At 41.8% G+C, this 12929-nt stretch overlaps 1 protein-coding gene across 2 annotated transcripts in view; it reads left to right on the top strand.

Moving 5' to 3' along the window:
• Positions 1-12929, top strand: part of LOC135226986 (protein VAC14 homolog) — a 179637-nt gene that overhangs the window by 154807 nt on the left and 11901 nt on the right. For both annotated transcript variants that reach the window (XM_064266699.1, XM_064266698.1), the window contains exons 13-14: positions 4289-4368; positions 12107-12251. In XM_064266699.1, coding sequence (XP_064122769.1) covers positions 4289-4368; positions 12107-12251 — 225 coding nt within the window. The remainder of the gene's footprint in view (positions 1-4288; positions 4369-12106; positions 12252-12929) is intronic.

Raw genomic sequence — 12929 nt, 5'->3', positions numbered from 1 at the left:
CTACAAACAACCGAGAGGTAGGGCGAGAGGTTACTTTCGCCAGCGTGGCGCAGGAAGGGCGACAAGGAGCAGGCAGTTCAGAGGAGGGTGTGGTGGTCAAAACCCGCCCATCAACAATGAGGCTCCCCAGGTAGGAGGGAGGCTGTCCTCTTCCGCCACAGGTGGGGGTTCAGCAATTGGGCACAGAGCATAGTGTCCAAAGGATTGGGTTGGAGTTGGATCAAAGATCCGCCTCCAATCAAATCATTCCACCAAGTACCATCAGAGAATTGACAGATTACGCGGAGGAACTCCTTCAGAAAGGAGCTATTGCGAGAGTCAAGCATCTAAAATTTCAAGGTCGCTTATTCAGCGTGCCAAAGAAAGGCTCAACAAAAAGAAGGTAATCTTAGACCTTGTCAAAGCTAAACTCTTTCATTCGTTGCGACAAGTTCAAGATGCTTACCCTCTCGCAAGTAAGGACCTTACTTCCGCGTGGAGCGTCACAGATGCCATCGATCTTACAGACGCATACTATCATATCCCTATAGCCAGGCACTTCCGCCCATTCCTAGGATTCAGGCTAGGAAATCAGACATTCTCATTCAAAGTGATGCCCTTCGGTCTGAATGTAGCCCCCAGGGTATTCACGAAAATAGCAGAAGTGGTTGTACAGCAATTGAGAACTCAGGATCAGGTAGCAGCATACCTCGACGATTGGTTGATCTGGGCACCAACCGTCGAGGAATGTCTCGAAGCCACCAAAAAGGTAGTTCACTTTCTGGCGGAACATCTGGGGTTCCAGATAAACAAAACGAAATCCAGACTTACCCCGGAGTCTCGTTTTCAGTGGCTGGGAATCCAATGGGATTTGTCTTCCCACAATCTGTCAATTCCAGTAGCCAAACGGAAGGAAATAGCAAAATCTGTCAGGCAATTTCTCAAATGCAAACAAACATCAAGGAGAAACCAGGAGAGAATCCTAGGGTCCCTTCAGTTTGCTTCGGTAACAGATATCCTCCTGAAAGCAAGGCTAAAAGATTTAAATCGAATTTGGCGATCGAGAGCAAACACCAAATCTCGAGACAAGTTGTCAGTAATCCCACAGATCCTCCGCAATCAACTCCGTCCATGGTCAAAGTAAAAGACTTAGCCAAGAAGGTACCCCTTCAACATCCCTTCCAGTGTTAACCATTCACACGGATGCCTCCCTGTCCGGGTGGGGGGGATACTCTCAGTTCTAAAAAAAAAAAAAAAAAAAAAAAAAACAAAACAGGTTCAGGGGACTTGGTCAGTTCAATTTCGCCAGCTTCACATAAACGTTCTGGAAGCAATGGCAGTATTTCTTACCTTGAAGAGACTGCTTCCCCCGAAGAAGTCTCATCTAAGGCTAGTTTTGGACAGTGCAGTGGTAGTTCATTGCATCAACAGAGGAGGTCCAAATCCAAGCATGTGAATCATGTCATGATAGCCATCTTTGCTCTAGCAAACAAACACAAATGGCATCTGTCTGCCACTCACCTGGCTGGGGTAGAGAATGTGATAGCAGACGCTCTGTCCCGGTCAGTTCCTCTGGAATCAGAATGGTCTCTAGACGACGGGTCATTCCAGTGGATAAGCCTGAGAGTCCCAGGTCTCCAAGTGGATCTCTTCGCCTCACAAGCGAACCACAAGCTCCCTTGCTATGTGGCCCCCAACCTGGACCCTCTGGCTTATGCCACTGGACGCCCTGTCGTTGGATTGGAATCAGTGGAGGAAAATTTATGTTTTTCCTCCAGTGAATCTTCTCTGAAAGTCCTAAGCAAACTAAGGTCTTTCAAAGGGATAGTAGCTCTAATTGCACCGGACTGGCCCAAGAGCAACTGGTATCCTCTTCTTCTGGAATTGGGCCTCCGACCTCAACGGATCCCCAATCCCAAGCTATCACATCAGTACAAATGAGGACTGTGTTCGCTTCCTCAGGAATTCTCCAGACCCTAACTTTATGGACTTCATGAAGTTTGCGGCTAATAAAGATGCTAATATTGATCCACAGAATATTCTCTTCCTAGAATCAGATAAGAGAGAGTCAACCATTTAGACAATTATGAATATGACTCAGCTGTTAAAAAATTAGCATCTTTCTTGAAAGAATCGAACACTACAACCATGACAGTTAATCTAGCTATATCCTTTTTCAGATCCTTGTTTGAAAAAGTTTAGCAGCTAGCACTATTACCACTCATAATCGCTTTGAAGAAGATCTTTCAAGTAGGTTTTTCAGATAGATCTGACTGAATCTTATTTCACGTCTATCCCTAAAGCCTGTGCTAGACTTAGACCTTCTCAAAGGCCTACTGCAGTTTCATGGTTCTTAAATGATGTCCTCAAACTAGCTTCAGATACTGACAACTCGTCTTGTACATTCATAATGCTCCTGAGAAAGACATTATTCTTATTAAGCCTAGCTTCAGGAGCTAGAATTTCAGAACTGTCGGCTCTATCCAGGGATGCGGGTGTCATGTGGAATTCCTCCCATCAGGAGAAGTTCTACTTGCTCCGGATCGTAGCTTTTTAGCCAAAATGAGGATCCTCTTGCAAGGTGTGGGCCCCTTGGAAAGTTATCCCACTTCCCCAGGATCCTTCTCTCTGCCCAGTATCAACTCTTAGAGCCTTTCTATCTCGTACTTCATCAAGATCCTCAGGTGCTCTCTTCATGAGAGAAAAAGGTGGGGTACTTTGTCAGTAAAAGGTATTAGGCAACAAATCCTTTACTTCATTAAACAAGCCAATCCTGATTCATTCCCAAAAGCACATGATATCAGGGGAGTAGCCACCTCAATTAATTACTTTCAACATATGAACTTTGAGGATCTTAAAAAGTATACTGGATGGAAATCCCCGACAGTCTTTAAACGTCATTATCTAAAGTCCTTGGAATCTTTAAAATTTTCAGCAGTAGCAGCGGGAAACATTGTTTCCCCTGATACTGTATAGTAGTCGTAGTATAGATCCAGGTCTCCTTTCTACCTACATCATCCAACATGCCTCACCCTATCGCCATGCTACTCGGATATCCTAGCCTTAGCCGCTGAATCATATAGTGGATTGTCCCTTATTTTTTTTGCTAGGGACATCCACACTTGTACTGATGGTGTACTTCAGTGTACCTACCCTTATTTTTATGCTAGGGTAGGACACAATGTGTTTTGTATATTTGTAAATATTTTCAAGTAAATCCCTTTTGTTTATATTACACTGCATCATTGTAATTTACTGTGATTACTGTTTTAAGTACTTTAGATTACTAACGTTCTGTTATTTTACTGTTTAGTATAAGTTAGTTTAGTACTTAGTTTGTATGCTGTAATTGATTTACTTATATTATATTCATCATTTTACAACTGCTTTTCATTTGTTCCTTTTTTCCCATCTTGTCTGTTTCTCTGGTACTCTTTCATAGGCCGACACGAGCTGAGCCCAGAAAAGGGATTTGACGAAGGAAAATCTATTTCTGGGTGATTGGCTCGTGTCGCCCTATGAAACCCACCCTATATTGTTTTCCCCCCCATGCAGGACAAGATGTTTTAGATTAAGGATGTCCGCTAGGGGCGCTGCTGTCCGTGGCGTCCTCTAGTAGTAGTAGTAGCGGCTGCATCGCCCGTTGGTATCAGCTCTCTCTTAAGGGGATTCTGATTGGAAGTTCTAATTGGTGAATGTCTCGTGGTAGTGATTCCCACTCGCCCCTATTACCATACCGACACTTCTTTTTAAGAGTGAGCGAGTCAGTTTACTGACCATTTTCTTAATTTTGTTTTTCTCTGGTAATTTTAGATTAATTTACCTAGAAAGAATGATATTAAGGATCCTTTCATAGGGCGACGAGCCAATCACCCAGAAATAGATTTTTCCTTCGTCAAAATCCCTTTATTAGGACAAGAAAATGAATATAGAGGACCCAGTGTCATGAAATCTGTCATGGGAGTTTTATTTTGTTACTGGCATATTAACTTCATTGACCATTTCCTGGAGCCAAACTTATTAGTACTTAGATTTTGTGCATTCAGGGGTCTCATTCTCTTAAAAGTTGATAAAATCGGTTACATTCTTCATACTTACCTAATCCTCTGGCACCCACTCGATGCATAGGGCCTCAATATTCTTCATACATAAACCAATTTTAGTATATTTTGCGTATAGGGTAAATGACTCCACTTTACTTCACACTCATGAAAAGTTATCTAGGACTCATAGATAATTAGTTAGTTGTTTTGTATTTTTTCTCTTAATATGCTGTTTGGTGAAGGTTTTTTCCTTAATAAATTGTCAGTGGGAACATTGAAGTGACAACAGACTTCTTGGTGGAACTGGATAAGCTCGTTCAGCTAATAGAATCTCCAATATTTACATGTGAGTACAATCTGTAGAAATGACAATAGTACTGCATGGTTAAAGATGGTCATTAACATTACCAGTACAATGCATTGCATTTTTCTTGTCTTGTAATATGAGTAAGAATATTGATAAAAAGGGAAATAGTTAAACATTTTATATAGTTATTTTTATTTTGCCTCATAGAGAATTTCAGTGCAGATGTTGAATTATGAAGTGTTATTCAAGTTGATAGGTACTGAAACAGGAGAGCTTGCAGTGTTACCTAAAACCATCAACTTTATTTCATAAGTTTTTTTATAATTTTATTGATTTTATTTTTTTATATATTCATCAGCTCTGCTTGTGATTTTGTCCTTTTATCATACTGTAGGGGATTCTCAGCTTGCTAGTCAGTTCAACAGCCTTTTAACTGGTTCCTTAAAATGTATGTACTTCGTGATAACAAGCCTGAGATGGTAATGAATAGTTAGGTATGTTTTAAGTAGTACAATGAAATGCTTTGAAATTCTGCTTTTTCCTGATGTGCATTGTGGTAAAATGAATTTTTAATTAGTATACAACTTCCCCAGTAATTATATAGCTAAGAGTTTCACTCACCAGCAGTTAAAATCCCAAAATTTGTGGGTCGCACTAATTATCTATTTGTTCTAGTTAGGTATCAATACCACGCCCACTTTGGGGGTAAGAAAGAGGAACAACACGGCAAAGAACTCACTGTGTTTCTGCCAGCCAATGGCTATGGCTGTCGGTTGCAGTTATTCCTGAAATTTGTTAGACTTTCCTTTTGAAGTCGGAATTGGTTAAGTACTCTGTTCTTGTATTACCATCTCATCAGATCATTTACACACCATTAGGTTCTTTGATAAGAACTAGTTTTTGTTTTTTGCTTTTGTTTTTTTTCTTTGGTGACCGTCAGGTCTTTGTGTTTTCAACAATGTCAGACACAGGTTTGGCTAACTTTAGGTATGTATTGCGCTAGAGGTTGCAAAACTAGGCTAAAAAAGGAATCATATGATAATCACACTTTATGTACTAAATGTAGGGGACAAGTATGTTCATTTGATAATAAATGTGATGAATGTGTTGAATGGGTCAAAAGGAAGTGGAAGAGTTTGGAATCTCATTTAAAGAAGTTAGAGAGAGACGGAAGAGAAAAGCTTTGATTAGGGGTAGTTCAAAATCAGCTAGTCAGGATTCTTCTGAATTGAATTCGGATTTGAATATTCCTGTTATTTCCTTACCTCCCACTCCCACTTCTATTGTAATGCCACCTTCTCCAGTTTCATGCTCCCACATTTCCGATCCCAACCCCATCACCAGTCTGGAAGAAAAGATTGATAAGCATTTTGCTCCGTTAGTACAGACTGTGGAGCAGCTTGGTGCATCTGTGAAGGTCCTAATGGACAAGGCAAAAAGTGATAGTGTTGTGTTTGTGGAGGAGGTGGCTGTTCGTCCCACCAATGCTCCTAGGCAAAGGTCACTGTCACACTCCCCAGTGCAGGGGAGGAATCAAACTGGTAGCCCAAGGGAGGTCGGTGGGGTCTGCCCATGAGCAGTCGTTTTGTATGTTTTTTTTTTTTTCTTTCTCTTTTCTCTTCTCTTTATTATTAGTCAGTCTTTTCTTTGGTAGCATTGGTTTGTATTCGTTTATCTTATCTATTGTTATATGGGGTAATCTTCATCTATATTGCTTTGTTGTTGAGTTTTTCTTTTCTTAGGAACTTATTGTTATATTATAGATTATTTCACTGTGGACTTCTGCAGATTCTGAAATCAGATTAATTCAATTCCTTTCATTTATCCAGACTCTCAGGAGGGTTTTGCATGGATACTTATGATGGGACTCTGGGCAAGTTAAACACCACTTTTGTTAATCTTACTTATTATTATAACACACACAATTTACTTTTTATTCACACAACACAAATTACACAGGTTACAGAGGTTCCACCGACACAATCTTTGCGTTCAGTGTTTAGTTCCTAACTGTCTTCTCTGAGATTTCAAGTGAAGACTCAACGTATTCTTTCAATTTGGGCTCCTCCCTAATTTCTACTAGGATACACCCTACTTTCTCTTGAGTGGCTTTTCCAACTTCCAGTGCCACCCCTATAAGAATCTTACTGGTTGCCCTAATATATATTTTAACCACCCACTGGAGGTGTCAAAGTTCAGATTTTTCACTGCAATCATCATGCTCTTGTTTTGGCGAAGTTGCTGGTGTGTTTAGTCTCATTTTTCAAACAGCTACTACTGCAATCTGTTTCTAACACACTCTCTACCTTCCCTTCGCCTTCATCTACCATAACTCTACTAGTAGATTTCCTAGCTAATATATTCCCTACCTAATAATTTTCCTAGACTTCTGCACTTCGTAACAGTCGCCCCCTCAGTTCAACCTGTTGTCGCTTCCCAGGTTGAAAAGGAGAGCCGTTGGAAAGGTCTCTCCTTGGATGTGCATAACTTGTCGAGTTCAGATGACTCCTCTCCACAACACCAGTGGCGTTCGGGGAGCAAGTCTTGGCTGTTGAAGAGAGGCGCTTCGGATGCAGCTCCTGTGGTGCCTACTAAGAACCCTAGAGATCCACGCCCCTCTTCCAGTCTTCGGGACAGCCCAGAGCCTTTTTCTTCCGATTACCTCTCAGAAGTTGACGTTCCGTGGGTACTCAAGGCTCATTGTTGCTCTTCGGATCCTCTTCAAGCTCCCGTATCTGTAGTGCAGGCACGCTCATCGAACGTAGTCAAGCACCTATTGGCGTTCGAGCTCCCTTCTGTAGCGCACCAGTTACCACTTGTTTGTGTTGCACAGGAGCTTCCATCGACTCCCTCGGCTCTCACTGTTGCGGCTGCTTCTGTTGAAACTGTAGATCTCATTCAGTTGAAGCTCGGCAGTATTCTGCTTTTACTGAATCAGCCACTTTCTTCAGTTCAAGCTTCTATGACTCCGTGCACCCGGGACAGTCCAGCAAGTGGCCACAACAGTTCAGCTAGTGCCAGTAGTGGTCAAAACTCCCTCGATATCGTCTCCTTGGACGCCTCGAGACGCTCCAGCGCCACAATCTATGATAGAGACTGTTTCGACACAGACACAAGTTGATGCAGCCACACCTCAGACTCCTGCAGATGTGGATGTTTCTCTTGTTTTGTCTGAAGACAAAGCTACAGAGGATCAAGAGGCTCCCTCTTCAGCTTATGGGACTCTAATGAAGTTCTTGGTCGCCACATACCCGTCTTTTTTCAAGCCGACTTCTCCAGCGTCTCCTGAAACAACTTTGGTTATGGATAGCTTGCCTTCTTTCTAAAATGTGGAAGAAGCCAAAGATGGTTTTGTCTTCCTCTGCTAAGAAGGCTTTTAAAAAGATAGACACTTGGTTTACTGAAAAGAGGGAATAAGGCAAGACGTCTTTTTCTTTTCTGCCTTCTTGAATCTCCAGGTGGAGATACTTGTCATATGTTTATGAAAGAGGCCTTCCTGTGGTGTTTGCACCTCTTCACAGGGAGATTTTTATGGTTGGTAGACACACCCAGACGCTCGGCTTTTTCCTCGGCGAAGATTTTGTTTTCTGCCTCAGAGTTGGCTTATCTTGTGAAAGGCATTTTCAAGGTATTTGAAGTTTTCAGCTTTCTCGACTGGTCTGTTGGTGCTCTGGCCCGCAAGATTAGGTGTTGTCCTTTGCTTTCAGAGAACCTCTTGGCAGATTGGATGAAAGTTGTCTTGTGTATTGATAAGGGGATTAGGGATGGTTCCCATGACTTTGCCTCTCTCTACACATTCGGAATACTCAAGAAGAGGGAGCTCTGGTGTTCCTACACGTCAAAGGGCGTTACTCCCTCATAGAGATCATCTCTTTTATTCTCCCCCTTAGATAAGAGACACTTTGTTTCCCGAAGCCACAGTGTTAGGAATTGATTCGGATCTGGAGAAGACATTTACGCAGGATCTCCTCGCCCAGTCTTCCAAAAAACTGAGAGATCCTCCAGCAACAGTTTCAAGGCAACCTCTTCCCTCAAGAGGCCAGCCCTTTCGGGCCAGACAGAGATCCTACACAAGATCAAGAGGAAATATTAGGTTCATTTCTAAGTCCATCAAGAAAACTTCTTCGAGGGCTCCTCTAGCAAGTGAGGATGTCGTTCTCCGCACAAGTGTAGGAGCCAGACTTCTAATGTTTTGGGAAGTTTGGCAGAGAAAAGGGCAGAACCTTGGATTGTCGAGGAGGTTCTGAAGGAAGGCGACATTATCCCCTCCTCAGGAAGCTCCCTTACTCAGGCACACCAGTCGTCTTAACGGCTTTTTCAAGACGATCAGAGGTTTCCGGCTCTAGAGGACAAAGTAACTTCTCTTGTAAGAAAGGGAGCGGTAGAGAACTCATTCAAGATGTTACTCACCGGGGTTTCTACAATCATCTCTCTGTAGTCCCCAAGTCATCAGGGGCTGGAGGCCTGTCCTGGATGTCAGCGCCCTAAATGTCTTCGTCGTAAAGACAAGATTCAAGATGGAAACAAACCAAACAGTCCTGTCGTTCATTCGCCCGAGAAATTGGATGACGTCCATAGATCTTCAGGACGCATACTTCCATGTTCCCATACACTAAGGCAAGATTTTTCAATTTCACGCCCTTTGCTTCAGACTGACGATGGCGCCTTCAAGTGTTTACCAGGGTAATGGCTCCACCTTCAGGGGATATGAACATCCTTGTATTTAGGACCGACTGGCTCTTAACAGCCTAGTCAGAGAGTCAGTGTGCGAAGGACCTCAAAAAGACACTCTTTAGTACAGGAGTTAGGAATACATGTAAACTCCCAGAAATCTCAGTTGATTCCCACTCAGGAGATTCAATATTTGGGAATGACCATAGTGACTCTGAGTTTTCAGGTTTTTCCAACCCAGAAAGAGTAGGTTCTTGCATGAGAAAGATACAAGAAGTTCTGGCCTTGAATGAATACTTGGCCAACAATTGGATGAGTCTGCTGGGGTTCCTTTCATCGATGGAGCAGTTTGTGTAGCTTGGCAGGCTACATCTCAGACCCCTGCAATTCTATCTGAAAGTGAACTGGAACAGGAAGGAGCTTCCAGACTCACACGTTTTTCCTATAACACAGGATATAAAAGAGGACCTTCTTTGGTGGAATTCAGAGAAGAGTATGTTGGAAGGCAAGTCTCTTTGCATCAAAAATAGAGAACAAGATGATAGCAGTCTATGCAGACAACACGACTGCTCTCACGTATGCCAAGAAACAAGGAGGGACTCTGTCTCTCTCTCTTTACAATGCAGCAAGAGATCTCATTTGAGCAGAATGAAACAATACGCTTTTAGTCACCAGGTTTGTCCAGGGGAAGCTAAACATTTTAACGGACGAGCTAAGTTGTCAGAAACAGGTCTTGCCAACAGAATGGACGTTGGATCCTCTGGTTTGCCTAGACCTTTGGAAACTGTTGGGAAAACTGATGATAGACTTCGCCACGTCTCAGAACTATCGTCTCCCTCTATTTTGTTTGCCAGTTCCAGACCCACAGGCGTGGGCATTGGATGCTTTTCTTCTTGACTGGTCGGACAAGGAACTGTATGCTCTTCCTCTGTTCAGCCTGATAACACAAGTGCTGAATAAGTTCCTTGTGCACAGCAACGTTTCCCAGATCTTGGTGGCCCCCTTCTGGCCATCAAAGGAATGGTTCCCAACCTCGTAGGTCTATTGGTGGACTTCCCAAGGCTGCTTCCTCAAAGAAGCAGCTACTCAACCACACTTCCACAGATTCCACCAAAACCTGTCTTCTCTGGCCCTGACAGGATTCAAACAGTCCAGAAAACTCTTAGAAAAGACTGGGTTTTCTAAGGGAGCTTCAGGAGGCTATCTCCATGTGTTGGAGATCTTCTAGCAATGTGTATCAGAATAAGTGGAGAATCTTCAGAGATTGGTGTAAGAATTCCAACATCTCTTCTTCTAAGACCACTGCGATGCAAATAGCCAATTTCTTGCTTCCTTTAAGGTCAGTAAGAAACCTTTCTTCCTCTACCATCAAGGGCTATAGGGCCATGTTAGCATCGGTGTTCCGTCATGGAGGCTTGGACTTGTCCTCCAACCCAGACATCTCTAATCTCATTAGATCGTTTGATACTTCTTATCGTAAAGATTTTCCTATAGTGCCTTGGAATCTGGACATTGTGTCCAGATTGGTTGTCTTGGTTTCATTTTGAACCTATACATGATCTTAGTCTGAGGGACTTGACTAGAAAAACTCTCTTCCTTGTGTCCTTAGTGACTGCTAAAAGGATTAGCAAGATTCATGCACTTCATAAGAAAATAGGCTTTTCATAAGGGAATGCTATTTGTTCATATTCCTTGGGGTTTCTAGCCAAGAACATGTCTCCCTCTAATCCCTGGCCTCACTCTTTTTCAATCCCTAGTTTGACAGAAGTCCTGGGCAATGGCAATGAGAAAAGAACTCTGTGCCCAGTGAGGTCCTTAAAGTGTAGTACTACCTTCACAGAACTAAAGACATCCGTGGAGATTTTGGCAGTCTTTGTTGTTCTGCAAAAAAACTCCTCCAGACCTTTATCTAAGAATGCACTGGCATTCTTTTTAAGAGACGTCATCCAAGAAGCACATTCTTCAGTTAAGAAGGACGTCCTCCCAGTCTGCAAGGCTAAAGGTCATGGGATTAGGGCAGTAGCCACTTCTCTGGCTTTTAAGAGATATTTATCTCTTGGTTCTACTATCAATTCTACGTTTTGGAAATGCAAATCTGTGTTTGCATCGCATTATCTCCATGACATTGAAACGGTGTTGAAGACTGTAGTGCACTGGGTCCGTTTCTTGCGGCTGATGTGGTGTTGGGAAAGGAAGTGTAGGAAGCAACCCTTCCTAAAATATTTTTCTCCTTGACACAAGGTTTGAGGTTTTATGGGAAGCCTGAAGTATGAGGGTACCTGGATACCCTTCAGTCCTTTGTTAGGGTGGTGGTGGATATTTTATTTTGGTTGTAGGCAACAATTTTTGTGATATGTTGGTACTGAGCCCTGGGCAGGGGCAATTAATGTTGATCCTTTGTTAGCCATCAGAATTGTCCTTTGCTACAAGGTCCCACTATGTAATAGGTGCTACATGGCTTTACTGCCACGCCGTTACATGATAAGATGAGTGGCAACCAGAGGCAGTATTTTCCTGCTACAACTCTCTTATCAGGTATGGAATCAACAAACATTATTTAATAATGTTGGCAAAGTTTTCTATTCTCGGTCTATGTATTTTTGCGAATCTTAGATAGAATTATCCATGCTTCCCACCTTCCAGCAATGTGGGAATTAGCTATATAATTACTGTGGAAGTTTGTATAATTAAAAATGACATTTTTGTGATAAAATAAAGTTTTAATTGTACTTTCCCAGTAGTAAAATTATATCTCGGAGCGCCCACCCTCCGTCCCCTAGTATGGATTTGTGTTGATGATCATAAACAAACTGAGCTCTTTGCCGTGTTGTTCCTCTCTCTTACCCCAAAAGTGGGCGAGATATTGTTACCTAACCAAAATAAATAGAAAATTAGTGCGACCCATGAATTTTGGGATTTTAACATGCCGGCGGTGAAACTCTTAGCTTTATAATTCTGGGTAAGTATAATTAAAACTTTATTTTATCATGAAAAAGTCATTTTATCCCATACATTAAAAATAGGTTTGATGTAAGTCACTCCCCATGCACTGTACAGTAGATAGTTCACCTTATACCATGCTATGTTTTTTTTTTTACCATTTCAGATTTGAGATTACACCTTCTGGACCCTGTTAGATATTCTGCTCTTGTGGAGACTTTGTATGGTCTTTTAATGCTACTTCCTCAGAGTGATGCTTTTACCCTTCTTCGGTGTCGCCTCAATTGTGTCCCACCAGCTCATTTATTGAAGTAAGTTTTGTCTATGCTAATATCTTTGCATGTAGAACTGTACTAGAACATGTGTGACTCTTCAGTAATGTTCGGTATGTTCTGTACTGTTTAGTATTTATTAACTTTTCAATTCATTAACAATTATTTTTTGTCTTTATTCTATCACCCTTGATTTGTATTAAGAACTATATGGCTTTACACTGTCCTTTAGCTTTTTTCTTATTTTTGTTGTACTAATGTTTCTGTTTTGATCAAAGCTTGTCATTTTCATATAATATTAAAGCTCTGCAGTATTATTTCTTTATTAATGCAAGTTATCAGTTTTGGCATTAAAACTCCTAACTGAATTTATTGTTTTGACCCATTGCAAGTTATTAGTTTTGACATTAAGGCTTTTAATTGAAATTTTTTTTTTTTTTTTTTTTTTGACAAAAGCAAGGTATCAATTTGGCATTAAAACTCTTTTAATTCTTTGAAATTTTTAGGGGTCCAAAACCTGAATGCAGTAGTACAGTGTTCCCCCCTTATTTGCAGGAGTAAGCGCTGAATGGCCTTTGCTGCCCCAGTGCTTGGTGTTACACCTAAACTTTATCAAACCAACCAACCAATCTTATTTGCAGATCGGTACCAGACGCCCATGAATAGCTCAAACCCGCGAATAGTTAGAACTCCCCCTTTAAAAATGCTTTTATCTGC

The sequence above is a fragment of the Macrobrachium nipponense genome, chromosome 15 (assembly GCF_015104395.2).
Source record: "Macrobrachium nipponense isolate FS-2020 chromosome 15, ASM1510439v2, whole genome shotgun sequence".
NCBI lineage: Eukaryota > Metazoa > Arthropoda > Malacostraca > Decapoda > Palaemonidae > Macrobrachium > Macrobrachium nipponense.
Note: the sequence above shows the minus strand (reverse complement) of the source record. Positions and strands in the feature narration are given on the sequence as shown.